Source organism: Pipistrellus kuhlii, unplaced genomic scaffold, assembly GCF_014108245.1.
Source record: "Pipistrellus kuhlii isolate mPipKuh1 unplaced genomic scaffold, mPipKuh1.p scaffold_m20_p_24, whole genome shotgun sequence".
Lineage (NCBI taxonomy): Eukaryota > Metazoa > Chordata > Mammalia > Chiroptera > Vespertilionidae > Pipistrellus > Pipistrellus kuhlii.
This window is the reverse complement of record NW_023425523.1, coordinates 10,648,173-10,665,465: the sequence shown is the minus strand read 5'-3', so window position 1 is coordinate 10,665,465 and position 17,293 is coordinate 10,648,173. Positions and strand designations below refer to the sequence as shown.

The window sequence follows — 17,293 nt, the reverse complement described above, 5'->3', positions numbered from 1 at the left end:
GCTTGTCATGAGATTGGGTGTTAGACCAACGATTTTAGCCTTTTTCATCTCAGGTGGTGTGAAGCCCTTAAACCATAACTATTCCATTTTTTATTTGACAATCTAAAGGAAATGAGGCCGAAACTGGTTTGGCTCAGTGGATAGAGCGTCAGCCTGCGAACTGAAAGGTCCCAGGTTCGATTCTGGTCAAGGGCATGTATCTTGGTTGTGGGCACATCCCCAGTGTGCAGGAGGCAGCTGATCAATGGTTCTCTCTCATCGATGTTTCTAATTCTCCGTCCTTCTCTCTCTTCCTCTCTGTAAAAAAATCAATAAAAATATATATTTAAAAATAAATAAATAAATAAAAATAAAGGAAATGAGGTCAGTGCCCCCGACTAAACGGTCAGGTACTGCATGTTTTAAAAATCATTGCGGCACACCAGTTGAAAACAGGTCCCCAGACATATATGCATCTCATATGTTGAAAACTAGACAAATCTATCAAATGCAGAGTCTTGTAGCACATGTGAGAACATAATGGTAAGGAAGAATATGACAAAGCAACCAGTGGATGTGGCTCAGTGATTGAGTGTTGGCCCAGGAACCAAGAGGTCACCAGTTTAATTCCTGGTCAGGGCACATGCCTGGGTTGTAGGATCAACCCCCAGTGGTGGGTGTGCAGGAAGCAGCCGATCAATGATTCTCTCTCATCGAGGTTTCTCTCTCTCTATTCTTCTCCCTTCCTCTCTCTCTAAAAAGCAATAAAAACATTAAACAAGAAAGAAGAAGAAAAAAAAGAAAGAAAGAAAGAAACAGTATTATAAATAGTTAAGTGCAGGGCTTCTGGACCCAAGATGGCTTGATTTCAATTTACTAGCGGTTGACCTAAGGCAGGCACCTTACACTTCCTGAGTCTTGGTTTCTCCCCATAAAAAGGAATAATTACTGTGGCACCCAACCCATTGGGTCGTGTGCTAATTAACTGATAGATGTATTGGAGTGGTGTTAAAGAGGAAGTGCTAAAAATGTTAGCTTATAGCTCTACTGGGGTGTCCATGAACATTATAGCTCACTTGACATTTTGAATTTGTGAAATGGATGTTAGCCCCTATCCCTGTAGTTTGAAACCCACAAACCACCACTGGTCCATGAACCCCATTACTATATAGCATCTCTGCCACAGGATGAGTAGCTATGTACTCACCAGCTGGGACACAGGTTGACAAAACCTTCGATGATGTCCTGCTGGATACTGGATCTTTAACAAAGCAGTGTACTTCCTGTGAGAGATCGTCATCCTTCGTAAAACGTAGCTCAGGTGGCGAGTTGGCAACAAGGGCCATGAGTTGCGAGCTGTTCTCACACTGTTGGGAAGAGCAATTCCACGTGCAGCGTAACAGGTCCCGATGTCGCCTGTAACTCTGAGGCACCTCGCAGTGGACAGAAATGCTTTCATTCACCCAATAACAACCTAGTGTTGGAGACGGAAGAGGGTCTGGGAGGGGAAAAGGTGATGTTTAGTACAATAGTCATATGTAGACTCATCATCTGTGAACTGTCTTGTGTTTCAGAGATGGGCAGGCCACTTCCTTGGGCACCAACAGGAGAGTATTCGCTCCTCCTCAGAGGCCAATCTGCCTGCTCCAATTCAGACCACGGGGGGGGGGGGGGGGGGGGCTGACCCCTCGTCCTTGACTCTGAAAGCCCCAGGATAACAGGCAGGATGGTGGCAAACTCAGGTAGCTGCAGATCCTCACCTGAGCAGACATGAGGATTTCTAGTTTTTAATTTCCTCACTTATTATAAATATTCATTACTGCGTTTACTGAAAACAGTCACATGCTTGAGTGTAGGGTCCAGGCCAGGTGGGATAGGAAAGCGCTGTGCGGGGAGATCCGTGGCAGAACTGGTACCACGTTCTGCGCTGTCAGAGCCCACTTGGCGACACAGAAGCTCTTCCAGGCGGTCTCGTTACTGCACCACAGTCACATCCCGGCCTGGGAGGGCGAGCCCACCTGCTCACCAACAGGCACGCAGACCTTTCTGTGGCCTCGGGTGAACCTCTGCGCTCAGACCCCCCCCCCCCCCCCCCCCCATGGAGAACCTTTCCTAGCCTCTCGCTGCCCGGGGACTTACCACAGCGACTTTTAACAGATTAGTGACACCTTGTACCTTAAACAAGTTAAACAGGCCAGGAATGTGCCTCCTTCACCCCCTACAATAATGGAATTAGTCACTTTATAACTAATCAATTCTGCTAACCACCCAGTCAGAGATGAGGATTTCGCATACAGACCAGCTGGCATCTGTATATTTCTATTAACTTCAGTAAAAAGTTATACACCGGCCCTGACCGGTTTGGCTCAGTGGCTAGAGCGTCGGCCTGGGGACTGAAAGGTTCCAGGCTCAATTCCAGTCAGGGGCATGTACCTTGGTTGCAGGCACATCCCCAGTAGGGAGTGTGCAGGAGGTAGCTGATGGATGTTTCTCTCTCGATGTTTCTAACTCTCTATCCCTCTCCCTTCCTCTCAATAAAAACAAAACAAAACAAAACAAGAAAAACAATCAAGTATATTTTAAAAATAAAGTTATACCCCAGTCTGGACGGTTAAGGGAAGGACAGTCACTTCTATTACATGGACATTACATTACACCGAAGGCTGTGAAGGGGCTGAGAAAGAGCTAATAACCACCATTAGTGGAGATTGGTCGGGGGCTCTGCGGGAAAAGGGAAAGCAGCTAGCCCCTTCTACACAGAAGAAAGAGGCGCCAGGAAACCCCCCTTTGACCCCAAAAACTCCCTTTCTGAATGTCTGCCGTTAGGTCTGGTGTCTCAGGAAGAGTACTGCCAAGGCACACCCTCCCCAAAAGCATGACTTCCCCATTTCTAAGAAACAAGGATGAATTATTTGCAACCGGGGTGAAGCCATGAGTCAACCTTGGTATTTTTAGGGCTCGTTCTCCATACGGCTGAGCCTTCTGGGGCTCCTCTCCAGGCCCTCTCCTTTTCCAACATCTCCCACCACACTGTCTACCTGAGCGACCACGTGGCTTCTACCCGGCGCCTCTTCGCCCTATCCACCGAAAATACCTGCCGCCTGAGTCATCTTCCAAAAACAGATCTCACCGAGCCACACGGAGCTCCAGTGCTGGAGACAGAGGCTCCTCACAGCCCCAGGCTGCAGCCCCGGGCCCCCAAGCAGGGCCTGAAGCCCCCCGGCCGATACTGCGTTTGTCACTGATGGAGATGCACCTCCCTGTGTGTAGCTCCTCCAGCTGTCAGTCAGCACAGCCCAGGACGGGAGCCAGAAACAGAAGGAGTGGGACATCTGTCACGGGGAGATGAAGGGACCAGAGTGACTGGCAACGACAGGTTCTGGGCTACACCATGGAAGCGAGGACAGCAAGGCCTGAGGAACTGGGACGTTAAAAATAACCTTCATTTCAACATCACAGCTCCCGAGAACTATGACCCTGGCAGGAACCTCAGAAACAGTGAGAATGAACCAGGCACTAGAATGATCTAGAAAAATTGGGGGGGGGGGGGGGGGTAATGTTCAGGGCAGCATTGTGCACTGTAGCCAAGACACAGAAACAACCTAAGTGTCCATCGCAGAATAGACAGAGAGAAAAGCTGTGGTATCTGAACACACAACAGAATATTATTCAGCCACAAAAATACATTTTTATTGATTTCAGAGAAGAAGGAAAGAGAGAGGTAGAAACATCAATGATGACAGAGAATCATCGATTGGCTGCCTCCTGCATGCCCCACACTGGGGATCGAGCTTGCAACCTAGGCCTGTGCCCTGACCATGGATCAAATCGCGATCGTCCTGGTCAACAACGCTCAATCACCGAGCCATGCCAGCCAGGCAAAATTTGCCATTTTAAACAAACCAAGATATTAAATACTCACCGAGGACTGTAAGATTAAATTTCTGGCCATGTGTAAGATCCACGGATTCGATTTCATATTCATCTTCATCTGATGATGTTAAATTGAAGAGGACAAGGTCACCTGACTTAATGTCTAAATGAACCCTGTCATTAGGAACTGGGTAATGTGTAGGCTCCTTGTTTCCACTCCAGTCTATGATCTTATTAATTCCCTTTTTCCATGTGATTTCTGTAAAGCTTACAGTACTTGCTGGTGACAAAGTGACGTTCCCACCTACATATCCAAAACGCGGTAAGCTCTGGCAGCTGCTGAGATCTAGGAGAGAGAGAAAAAGAAAAAAAAAGTTAGGAAAAAATACGATTGTTGGAAGCAGAAAACCATCTTCCAAGATGTTCTATGGAGAAAAGAGTTGAATTTCATGGTAAAAGTTATTCACCAGCTATTGTGTGTGCTAAGCTGATAAACCGCCAGCAGAAAGTAGAAAAAAACAGATGCTTGACCAGGTAGAAACCACTTTTTTTTTTTTTTTTTTTTTTTTAATCCTCACCTGAGGATATTTTTGTATTGATTTTTAGAGAGAGTGGAAGGGAAGGGGAGAGGGAGTGCGGGAAACATTGATGTGAGAGACACATACGTACACGGATTGGTTGCCTCCGCACACGCTCCGACACGGCTGAGGATTGAGCCTGCACGTGCCCTTGACCGGAACTGAACCAGGGACCCTTTGGTCCGTGGGCTGATGCTCTATCTATCGAGCCAAACCGGAGAGGGCTAGAATCCACTCTTTAATTGGGGCCCACAAACCCCAAGAAGTGAAGTTAACATTGGTGGACACCACCCGCATGCCAGGCACGTGGGCAAAGCTGGGAATATGGCAGCAAACAGGACGGCGTCACTCCAGGCCCTGGAGGGGTCTCACTGTGAGGAGAGGACACGGGAGGAAGGACAGACACCAAGGCGGGGCCTTCCCCAGGAGGCCGTGCTGCAGGGACACAGGACAAGGATGAGGGGCGCAAGCATGGAGGCAGAGGCCGTGCAAGGAGTGGCGGGCGGACAGACCAGGCCAGGGACACCCCCACGAGTGGATGGACCTGAGAGGTTATCGCAGGAGTTGGTGACAGGATGTGGGCGACGAGGGGCAGAGAGGACGGACTGGTGGCTGTCGGGCAGGGGAGCTAGTGAGAGCAAACTCAGTGGCAGGAAGCAGGCCAGAGGCACGGTGAGGATTAAGGGACCCTGTGTGCTGGAGCTGATTCAAACTCTGTCACAGCCGGTGGTTAACCTCTCTGATTGAAGGGCTCAAATGAGAGGCTCCTGCTCCCCCTCCTCAATCCAGTCATTAAACATTTATTGCCACCACTAAGACCGGGATATTCCTGATACCCCCACATGGGTTTAAATGCATCTTGCTCCAGACTTAACTTTCTTGTTAAAGAGAGAAGAACAGCTGTTAAGGGGAAAGACATTAAAGAGAAACTAAAATGTGAAGTTTTTGCCGACCAGCAACCAGGGTAACTGATTGCAGGAGCGCAGGAAACATCGAGACGTTCAATAACCAATTGTGGGCAACTGTGCCCAGTAATTCCAAATGAGAAGCAAATATCCCCCATCTGTCTATCTGCCAGGATTTTCAGAACCATCCCCCTTGATTCAGGGAGACTGCCCTCAAAAGACACTGGCACCCTCCTGCTGCTTTGCTGAGTTTGCGCTATCCTCCGGACTCAACAGTACTGGGAAGGCAGATGAGAGAGGCAGGATTCCAAGCAGACTCTGCCCACCCACCATAGTGGGGCTTGAAATGCCTTTGAATGAATGAATGAATGAATGAATGAATGAGGGTGGAGGTGGGAGAGAAGAGGCATGGCTGAGCGGCTTCTGTCCTCCCTGGGGAGGAGCGATGTCCTCCGAACTGTGAAATCGGAAGAAGAAACAAGCCGGGATCGGCGTGGAGAGAAGCGAGGAGGGAGGGAAGGGAGACTTCTGAGCAGAAAGAATCGCCGTAATTCTGAGCTGGAAGGAACCCTAAAGGGTATTCCAATGGCCTCCATTTCACAGGCGACAGGACAGAGCACCAAGGAAAGTGAGACAGCAGGTGAGTGAGGCCTCCTCTCTTCCAGGTGTGTGCTCACGTCCTCCTGGTTCCCCCCGGAGCCCTCAGCATGCCCAGGGGCACTGGGGACGCTACGTCCATTTTACAGATGGGCAAATAGGCCCGAGGCGTACCCACTGCCCGTGTCTCAGCAAGTCTAGGGCAGCAGAGGGACCAGGACACAGTTTTTCTAATTCCTTGCTCAGCTCCCCTTTCACCACAGCCTGATCCCATCATTCATTCATTCATTCATTCATTCATTCAGAAAATACTCAATGGGCATCTATTCTGTGTGGGAGAACCAGACAAGCATGGTCCCTGCCCTCTTGGAGCTTCCGTTTTGTTGGAGACGCCAGACTTCATACAATTAGACAAACACCCAATTGCATCTGTGGGAGGGGCCGAGATCTGGAAACAGCCCCAGTGCCATCAGGGGGGTGGAGTAAGAAGCTGTGGTACGTTCACACAATGGAGAAGACTCGGCCACAGAAAAGAAGGCAATCTTACCCTTTGGGATGGCATGGAAGGACCTGGAGAAGGCTATGCGAAGTGAAATAGGTCAGAGAAGGACCATATGACATCACTCATATGGGGATCTAATGAATAAAATGGACTAACAAACAAAATAGAAACAGACTCATGGACAGAGAGCAGATGGACAGCTGTCAGGGGGAACGGGATTGGGGGCTGGGTGATGAAGGTGAAGGGACTAAGCAAAGAGAAAACCACCACAGACCCAGACCACAGTAGGGTGACTGTCAGAAGGAATGGGTTGGGGGGAGTTATAAGGGGTAAAGGGGAGATGAATGACAATGGAAGGAGACTTGACTCGGGGTGGTGAACACGCACTACAATATACAGATGATGCATTACAAAACTGTACACCTGAAACTATACACTTCTATTAACCAATGTCAACCCAATAAACTTTTTAAAGGTAAATAAAAATGAGAAATGTAAAAAAAGTGAGGGAGCGGAAAGGGGACAAGAGAGACAAGTGCGGGAAGGAAGAAAAACCAGAGCAAATCCGTCCGTCCATCCGTCCGTCCATCCATCCATCCATCCATCCATCCATCCAAGGAGCAATCAAAGAAGGCATAGGGAAACTCAATGAACAGTTAAGCGGATTAATTAAACTGATTAAAATACAACTTCAGTGCAATCCAAAAGGCAGCAAACAGGAGTCACCCAAACCCTGAGTGCCGGGAACCTGGCTGAAGATTCAAGACGCGACAAGGACAGGCTCAGACCTTTCCCTGGAGCCGGAGAGTTAGTGGCCCGGGACCACTCAGATGCGGTCAAAACAGCCCCTTCCTTTCCCCTGCCTGCCTCCGGCCAAAGCCAGTCGGGAGTGTCCGCTGGCTCCCCACTTCCCACCCTAGCCCCCCATCTTATCCCCAGCTCTTCCTTTTAATATATATATATATATATATATTTTAAATATATTTTATTGATTTTTTTACAGAGAGGAAGAGAGAGAGACAGAGAGCTAGAAATGTCGATGAGAGAGAAACACCAGCCAGCTGCCTCTTGCATACCCCCTACCGAAAATGTGCCTGCAACCAACGTATTATACATGCCCCTGACCGGAATCGAACCTGCGACCTCTCAGTCTGCAGACCAATGCTCTACCACTGAGCCAAACCAGTTTCGGCTCCGCTCTTCCTTTTAGATGTTCCCTTTGTCTACGCCACGGCTTCCCCTTCGAGGCGAAGGGGGCACACCGCTCAGGGCGTAAACCCAGTAAACCTGTACCCTTACCCATGCAGGGACACCAGCCCCAATGCAAGTCCCCACCCGTCTGAGGCCAGGAGAGGTGACCTGTCACCGGGCCATTTCTCAGGGCTCTTCAGGGCGAGGGAAAGGGCATTTCTTAGACAGTATGAGGCCTTCTGAAAGGCTGCTCTCTCTCCAAAGCACCCCTCCGGGCCAGCAGTTAACGTACAAATTGGAGGCGAAACGATAAAATCCCCTGACGGTTTCAGTACCCAGATGAGGCAGCATGGCATTTCCCATGTGTGACGCTGTGACGGGGACTGGCTGAGGCCTCCGCAGACCTGGGGACGGCAGAGCCCGGGGCGGCCCTGGCTGCTTTGACACAACCTTGACCCTCTCACTTCTCTGAAATCGCCTCTGGCTTTCAGCCCACACCCCCTCGGAGGACCTGCTCCCAGCCTGGGCAACGTCTCGGTTCGGACATTTGCATGCAGGAGAGGGGCTGCCCCCAGAATGACTGAGAGGGTGCTGGTACCAAGTCATATCTCGTTAATGCACGAATATTCTCAGCGCAGCGTGACGCGGGTTCCAGTGTTGGGGTGGGAACACGCTCAGCAGGCATGGAGATGGCTGCAGCTCCATTCTTTTTTTTTTTTTTTTTTTTTAATACTCATTGAGGATATTTTCCCTCATTGACTTTTATTTATTTTGTTTTATTTTTTAAATATATTTTATTGATTTTTCACAGAGAGGAAGAGAGAGGGATGGAGAGTTAGAAACATCGATGAGAGAGAATCATCGATCAGCTGCCTCCTGCACACCCCTTACGGGGGATGTGCCTGCAACCAAGGTACATGCCCTTGACCGGGATCGAACCTGGGACCTTCCAGCCCATAGGCCGATGCTCTATCCACTGAGACAGACCGGTTTTGGCTGCAGCTCCATTCTTTAACTTCGTTCCTAGTACATCCAATCCAATGAGCCCTGGGCCGGCTCAGCCTGGATAAGGTTTAACTACGGCAGCAGCACAAGCACTCGCTGCATTGGGGGCTCACTATGTGCCATGCATCTTCTGAAAAGCTAGATAGAGCCTGGCCGGTGTTGCTCACTGGTTAGAACACTGTCCTGGGCACCAAAAGGTCATGGGTTTGATTCCCGGTCAAGGCCATGTACCTGGGTTGCAGGTTCCATCCCAGGACACGCTGAGGGCATGTCCAGGAGGCAACCGATCAATGTGTCTCTCTCACATCATTCGATGTTTGTCTTTCTCTCTTCTCTCTTTCCTCTCTCCATCCCACTCTCTCTACAAGTCAATGGGAAAAAATATCCTCCAGTGAGGATTAACCCCCCAAAAAGCTAGATCCATCTAATTATCTACCCATCCATCTATCTTCCTTCATTTATTCCTCAAGTCAACTCCCCGAGAGCGGCCTTATTGTTCGCATTTTCACTCACCAGATACTGAGCCCTATGTCCCAGGCCCTGCCGTCCTGGAGTGCGTGTGAGAGTGACTGGGAGGAACGGGACACGTGGCAAAGAGAAGTCTCTCTCTCTCTGGGGTGTGGGGGGAGAGAGTCACTCATGAGGGCTGCCGCTGTGTGCAACGGGTCACAGCTGGCCTGCAGCAGGGCCAGACAAGGGGGGGGGGGGGGGGAGCCTGGGAACATGGGGAAGAGCATTCCCAAGACTGAGAACCACTGGTCACAGGTGAGGAACCTGGGGCTCCGCGGGGCTCAGGAGCTGGCCCAGGACAGAGCGGGTCAAGAAGCAGGCAGCCCGCCTCTGAGGCCTGCGCCATGAGCCACCACGTGGGGCGCCTCTGTCTTTCCTGGCTGATCCCCCCTGACCCAGGCCCAGGCCCAGGCCCAGGCAGTCATTTCTGTTTCCGTGGTCACTAAAGGCAGAAATCCACAATCTCAGTTGCTACAGCACCACTTGCCCGTCTCCATCTATTTCTGCCTGGAAACGCTCTCACCTGGCTGCCAGTTAGCGATACCCCCCTGGGCCCCCAGCCCCGACAACTGCCCAGAACCTGTCCGACACCTGCTCTCGGCTGGCAAGCTACTCCGTGCCTCCGGGAGGAACCGGTCCGGAATCCAGGTGCCGGCTCTCTGAATCCACCTTCTTTCCATCATTTCTGTCTTCCGTCCTCACAGACTCTCCTCCCTGCATTCCTGCACCTACAGCACTCTCCCGTCTCTCCTCTCCTCCTCCAGCCGCTGCCGTCCAGTCCACGTCAGTAGCCACTAACCACACGTGGCTTTTGAGCACACCACATGTGGTCAGTCCACAATGAGATGGAGATGGAGTGTGTGTGGGTAAAATGCTAACCAGACGCTGAAGATCTGATTTGAAAAGGGGAATGTAGAAATCTCTTATTTAACCTGGCCAGTGTGGTTTAGTGATCGAGTGTCAACCTATGAACCAGGAGGTCACGGTTTGATTCCGGTTGCCAGGGTTGCATGCTTGATCCCTGGTGTGGGGCACGCAGGAGGCAGCCAATCAATGTTTCTCTCTCATCATTGATGTTCCTTATCTCTCTCCCTCTTCCTTCCTCTCTGAAATCAATTAAAAAAAAATTTTTTTTAATCTCTTACATATACCAACTACATGTTGAAATGAAAATATTGTGCCGGCACCTACAGCACTCAGGGGCAGGAAGTTATGACTCAGGTGAGGGGTGGAGCTGATCAGAAATCTGGTGAACTGCACCTTAACCAAAATAAAAATCCCTGCCGGTTAGATAAAAATCTATTACAAACACGGGTTTCACCTATTTGTGTTCTATTCCTCTCTGACAGCACTACTTACTAGCAGCCCATGCTTTTAAGGTAACCACATGCTGCCGTGTTCAAAAGCCACATTCACCCTTGACTGTCCTCAGAACGTATTGAGGCCTACAGCTTGCTTCGGGGAAAAAGGTTCTTACTACAGTAATTTAAGATGCTGTCAGTCTTCGTACACCTGTTCTCCAAAGTCTGATGCAAGGTATTTCAACTATTGATCATTTCATTACAAAATGTCTTTGCAAACCCTTTTATTTTCCATTTTTTTTCAGTTCATAGTTGAGAAACTCCATGACAACTAACTTATGACACAGCCTTATTCATATCTCTTATAATTTGCTGGACCTTGGTCCTCTTCTCCCCACGTTTTAACTGGTCTATGGGGGAAATGTTCAAGAAACTACCAGGGAGCCCTGGCTGGTGTGGCTCAGTTGGTTGGGCATCATCCTGGGCACCAAAAGGTCACCAGTTCAATTCTGGGTCAGGGGACATGCCCAGGGTTTGGGTTCAATTCCTGGTAGGGGGCACATACAGGAGGCAGCTAGTCTATGTTTCACATTGATGTCTCTCTCTCTCTCTCCCTTCCTCTCCCCTCCTCTCTCTTTTTTTAAAAAACATTGATAAAAAAGCAAAAACATATGAAGTGAATAATTCAATGTAGAAGGAAAGGAGGGAGGAAGGGAGGAAGGGAGGAAGGGAGGAAGGGAGGAAGAGAGGGAGAAAGGGAAGAGGGAAGGGAGAGAGGGAGGAAGGGCAGGGGGAAGGGAGAGAGGGAGGGAGGGAAGGAGCTACCAGTGAGCCAGAGGGAGGTTGAGGCACTGATCTCACAGACAGGTGGAGGTGCCATGGAAAGGGATGAAGGTCACTAGGAACCGGAAGGGGTTCTTTTCTGCAGAACAAGCCACGGGAATAAACTGGCTTCCTCAGATGGAGGCCTGTTTGAAGGACAGATCAAGGTCACAAAGGTAGACCGGGGGATCTGCAGCTCCCGCCAGGGGAGAGAGCACAGCGGTTCCGGGCTGGGTTCCTTCCCTCCTGCTGGTCCCCAGGGAGCCTCCCAGGCCTCCAGGCTCCGCAGCAGCAGCAGCAGGAAGGAAAGGGTCCAGCCTATCTAGTAACTGTCAGGCATTTCCCTGGGGCCGCAGGTTGACAGCGAAGCCGCCCCAAAGAGGACCGGCTAGGACGGTGTCCGGCCTCTCCTGGGCCGGCTCAGGCTCGCTGTCACCCCCTCCACCGTCTGAGCAACGGCAATAGGAGGGCCCTGGCTGCGCGAGTGTCCGATGTGACCGCGCAGTCTCAGGAGGTGTGCCTGCAGGGGAAGCCGCACAGCTTTCCGCACCGGAGGAGAAAGGACAGGAGAAGATGGCAGAAGGCAGGACAGCTGGGCGTCAAGGCCGATGTGTGCGGCGAACTCTGCTCCGAAGCAGAGAAACCGCCTCCCCCAGAGCCGGTGCCTCCTGAGTCGCGGTGACAGCACGGTTCCCAGACAGACTCGTTCTTAGCGAGTGGCTTCGAGTCTCTTTCAGATTATAAAAGGTATCTGTTCAGACTAAGCCAAACACGGCAACAAATGCAACGTGCAAAATGTGACAAGATCCTGGTGTGTGTGTGTGTGTGTTTTTAAAAAAAGATGCTCTTCCTTGTTTACAGTCAGGAACTTCCTGCACCTGCAGACGCAGGCATCTGCTCCTGTGCAGGGACCCTGCCTGCCCTCGGCTATGCCTGCCGCACTGCCAGCCGGGCGGGCTCTTCCAGCGCCCCAGCACCGCCGGCGGGGTGCCGGGCAGGGTGCCGGGCGGGGTGCCGGGCAGGGTGCTGAGCTGGCGGCGTCTCCCCAGGGGCTCCGTGGAACCCGTTGCTTAGCCGCCTCTGACGCTGAAGGTGACCAGCCACAGGGTTAGGCCGTGCCCCTGGCCGCTGAGTCCCGTGTCAGACGGGGACCGGTGGGACCTAGGGGACCGTGTGCTGAGCTGCTGTCCTCCATCCACATGATGCGGCTGCGGCCACAGGAGGCCAGCTCGCTGGGGAAAGCTGACGGTGTAGCTGCTGACATACTTCACTGCAGACGGAGAAGGCGGAGCGGACCAGGGCTGAAGGCCCGGCCACACTGAGCAGGGAGAAGGAAGAGGAGCAGAAGCCAGAAGCGGCCGCCTGTGCCCGTGGCAGGGCAGGGCAGGGCAGTGTGGGAGTCGGGCCCAGAGCTCAGGCCGTGTTTTGTTGATGGAAAACAGCCAGCCTGAGCAAAGGGAATGTTCGCAATGTTTCAAATCTGCAGTCTCCAAAACCAAGTTCTCTGTTCTGTGATCGCTTTAACCTCAAGGACAGTTTTGTAAACTCTTTTAGTTGCCCTGTGTTTTAAGCACCTTGTTGCATTAAAGAAATCCTAATTGCTGACGTAAAGGTTTTAACAGGACTCTGGGGGGGGGGGGGGGGGTGGAGAGAATGTTCTAGACCCAGTGCAGGTTTGGCAGCTCTTGGGCTTGGCTCCACGTGCATCTGAGAAGCATGTTCTAGACTCGCCCACGAGGCTGATTTCACTGAAGCAGACCCTGCTTTGTTTTGCTGTTTTGTTTTAAATGCCACCATGTGGCTGCTGACAAATGGTCGCTGTAGTCAGTCACAGGAGGAGAGTACACTCCAAGAAAGTTCCACAGAAGTGGGCAAGCGCTGCCTCTAACCCAGAGGATTCAGGGGAAAGCCCTCCAGTGGGGCCTCCGTCCTCCTTCCGGGGGCTGTCACGGCCACACCGCTCAGGCGAGGCTCAGGGTGGCCCGTCTTTCCTTCCAGAAGTTACTGTGTACGTGCTATAAACTATGTATATGTTAAGAGTACTTTACGAAGAGATCTATACCTAAATTTGTTTTTGTATATTTAAATGCTTTATCTTTTTGTGGCATATTCTCATATTTGTGTATAATCTTATTGATCAGATGTTTGAAATTATTTCAAATACTCCATTAAGATAATTATTTTATTAGAAAAAAAAAAGATGCTCTTGTGACAAATGAGGACATTTGAATAAGGGCAGAAGTCAGGTGATAGTAGGGGATTACTGTTATTTTCATAAATAAGATGATGTTATTGGAATTATGTAAAAGTATGTGGGGGTGTAGAGCGAGTATAAATATGGCAAGATGTTAATAAATAAATATGTAGCCGAAACCGGTTTGGCTCAGATCATCGGCCTGCGGACTAAAAGGTCCTTCGGTTCGATTCTGGTCAAGGGCATGTACCTTGGTTGTGGGCACATCCCCAGGAGGAGGTATGCAGGGGGACAGCTGATCAATGTTTCTCTCTCATCAATGTTTCTCTCTCTCTCTCCCTTCCTCCCTGTAAAATATCAATAATATATATATATTTTTTAAAGAAATAAACCATGATTGTGAGGAGTCTTTTAAAAAATAAAATAAATAAATATGTAACTCACTAGCCTTCTGAATTCTAAGGCCCCAAGCTGTCCCCTCGCGCTGCCGTAGGTTATGGCGGGAACACAGCCCGATGGATGGTGGGAACATGCCGCCCTACGTAATTCACCCCGCCTTAAAAAAAAAAAAGGTGGGACAATGAAATGAAAACAAAAATCTAAACTGCTAACCAGGAGCTGTGAGATTCACAGCCAGGATAACGGGGTGGAGGGGGGGGGGCCTGGTTTCTGGGCAGGAACGCAGCACCCCGCCCTTGGACGTGGGAGCTCTCCTGAGGGACAGGACGGATACAGTGACCTCTTCCCTGAGCCCTGCCCTTCCAGCTGCCCAGGCCTCACCCCAGCTCAGGACGGTTGCAGGGATGGCGGCTGGGGTCTGCCTGCCCAGCCAGCCAGCCCAGATCGCACTCCTGCACTCGGTCAAGTCCAGTGAATACTGATGGGGTGGGGGCAGGGGACAGCCCCGCCCCGAGTGGTGACTAACAGGAAGCACGTGCATGGCTGCACGGGGTTCTGAAAGCCGCCTGGGTCCGAATTGCTCGTTCACAGGCTGAGGTGTATGGCTATGCTGCGAATCTCTGAGATTCTTTTTAAAAAATATATATTTTATTGATTTTTTACAGAGAGGAAGGGAGAGGGATAGAGAGTTAGAAACATCGATGAGAGAGAATCATCGATCAGCTGCCTCTTGCACACCCTCTACTGGGGATGTGCCTGCAACCAGGGTACATGCCCTTGACCGGAATCGAACCTGGGACCTTTCAGTCTGCTGGCCGACGCTCTATCCACTGAGCCAAACCGGTCTCGGCTCTCTGAGATTCTTATTTGCTTAAAGGTTCGTCTTATTGTGCAACCCTGGACGAGCCCCTGCAGTGGCTCGGTCTGGCAGGAGCGTGCGTTGGCAAAGCCCGGGCTGCCTCTCGCTCGCCCCAAGTCTGAGAAATAAATACATTCATTACTGCACAAACTTACTGATACAAAAATAACACTGTTCAGAGTGTTTGCACCGTGTGTGTTGGTAAGGACCAGTAAGCCCCTCCTGCCACTGGTGGTGGTGGTAGGGTGGGTCCCCAGGGACCGGGACCAGCCAAATCAATGGATGTGCAAAGGTCCTGGCTTTTTTCTCCCTTAGTCTTGATCCTTATCTGCAGTGATCCCGCAGCCTCGCCCGCCCTCTCCAGACTGCTCTCCAGAATGGTTCGTCATGACATCATTCCTGTTCAGCACCCTCCAAAACTTTCCATTCATTGGGAGTAAAATTGTCGGTCTTAAAGGGCCCACAGAACTTGATGTCTGAGTGCCAGCCCTGACTCCTTTGATAGCTTTCTTTCCTGCTACTTCCCAGTAGAATGAGCTCCTCCAAGTTCCTTAAATGCTTGAAGCCTATGGAAGGGCTTTGCTTCCATCCCCCATCAGCCCCCTGGCCTGCTCCCTCACTTTCTCATCTACACTTTCAGCCTTTTTTTTTTTTTTTAAAACTTCATTTGATTTTGATTTTTTTAAATATATTTTATTGATTTTTGTACAGAGAGGAAGGGAGAGAGATAGTCAGAAACATCAATGAGAGAGAGTCATCGATCAGCTGCTTCTTGCACACCCCTACTGAGGACGTGCCAGCACCCAAGGTACATGCCCTTGACGGGGAATCGAACTCGGGACCCTTCAGTCCCCAAGCCGACGCTCTATCCATTGAACCAAACCGGTTTCAGCCACTCTCAGCCTTTTAAAGAGACCCCCCTCTCCCCCCAGCACACTATATAAAACACTAACCACCAAATGAAACACCACACCACACCCCATGGAGCACTGCCCAGCTGTACAAAAGGGACGAGGATGGTGTCAATGATTTTCCAGACATGGCTAACTGACAAAAACAAGGTATAAAAGAGTACATGGTACGTGTGATCTGCCGTTTAAAAATGGAGTTAGAAACAACCACATGTATCTGTTTATAACAGCAAATAGAAAGAAGAAAGATAAAACAGAAACAAGTTATATGCTATGGGGAAGGAGGCAGCAGGATTTCTCTGAGCCTATCTTTATATAGTGATCTGAGTCATGTTACTATATTTACATGTTTAAAAATTAAAGGGGGAAACCCTTAAAACTGAATAAAACAGTAACAAATTAATGCAACTATATACAAGTCAATAACATAACCACACAGAAGAAACAGAGATTCAGGTAACTTTAAAATCTAATATTCTGTACATATCCGGAGGAACATGTACAAAAATAAAAAGTGGCAGAGTCCTGGCTAAGCATCAGAAGAGTCAAGAGTTTGGTTCCCGGTCAAGGGCACATACCTGGGTTGCAGGTTCCATCCCGGCCGGATCAGAGTGTGTGTGGGAGGCAACCAATTGAGTGTCTCTCTCACATTGTTTTTTTTGTTTTGTTTTTTTCTCTCTCTCTCCCTTTACATTCCTCCCACTCTCTCTAAAATAAAATCAATGAAAAAATTTCCTTGGGTAAAGATTAAACTACAACAACAAAGCAGGACAGCCCTAAACAGTTTGGCTCAGTGGATAGAGCATTGGCCTGTGGAATCAAGGGTTCCAGATTTGATTCTGGTCAAGAGCATGTATCTTGATTGCAGGCACATCCCCAGTAGGGAGTGTGCAGGAGGCAGCTGATCAATGTTTCTGGCTCTGTATCCTTCTCCTTTTCTCTCTGTAAGAAATTAGTAAAATATATATATTTTTAAAAAAAGGGCAAAGAAATTTTGAACTATACTTAATTGTCTGTGCTTGGCAGTGGTATTGGCATAGTGATTATCAAAGAATTTCGTGTTTAATATAGATTAGGAAAATATACTGATGCTACTAAGAATAGAGTTCTCACTGTGAGAAGCAAGATGCAAAGGTGGAAAAGGGGAAGAAGAATCTAATTATTGGGTCAGCCTTAGTGGCAACACGACAAGCCCACCACTTTGTGAAAACTGTTTCCTGGCTCTGACCCCAGGCAGGGCCTGGAAGCCAGGGGTCCAGCCCCTCGGGCGCCCCCAGCACTCAGAGCGTGATTTCTGAGTCCCCTCCCTGACGGAATGGGACGAGGGACTCTACGGATTCCGAGGCTGAGGCGGGAGAGGAGTCCAGAATCTTTCTGGGCCAGAAAGGAAGTAAGTACTCAAAAACTCTTGGAAACGTGGCAAATAGACACTAAAGTTTTTGTTGTTGTTGTTGTTGTTGTTTTGTTTTTAAGGACACTGAAGCTTGAGGGAGTCCCACTTGCAAATCTGAGGTCGCCGAGCCTACAGGAATGCCATGTAGCAAACATCCACGAAGAGACAAAGGGAAGAATGTCAATCGTGTATAAAGAGACTCGGGCACGGGGACTTGCCAGCTACAAAGAATCGCCACTGTTTGCTGAAACCGTGCGTGAAAGATTGTTGGGAA

General features: G+C 49.9%; 1 protein-coding gene across 1 annotated transcript in view; it reads right to left on the bottom strand.

Annotated features, from left to right (window-relative positions):
- CD58 (CD58 molecule) overlaps window positions 1–17,293 on the bottom strand; it is a 29,327-nt gene that overhangs the window by 8,398 nt on the left and 3,636 nt on the right. The window contains exons 2-3 of the mRNA XM_036453264.2: window positions 3,902–4,198; window positions 1,187–1,477 (exon numbers count right to left, since the gene is read on the bottom strand). Of these exons, the coding sequence (XP_036309157.2) occupies window positions 1,187–1,477; window positions 3,902–4,198 (588 nt within the window). The remainder of the gene's footprint in view (window positions 1–1,186; window positions 1,478–3,901; window positions 4,199–17,293) is intronic.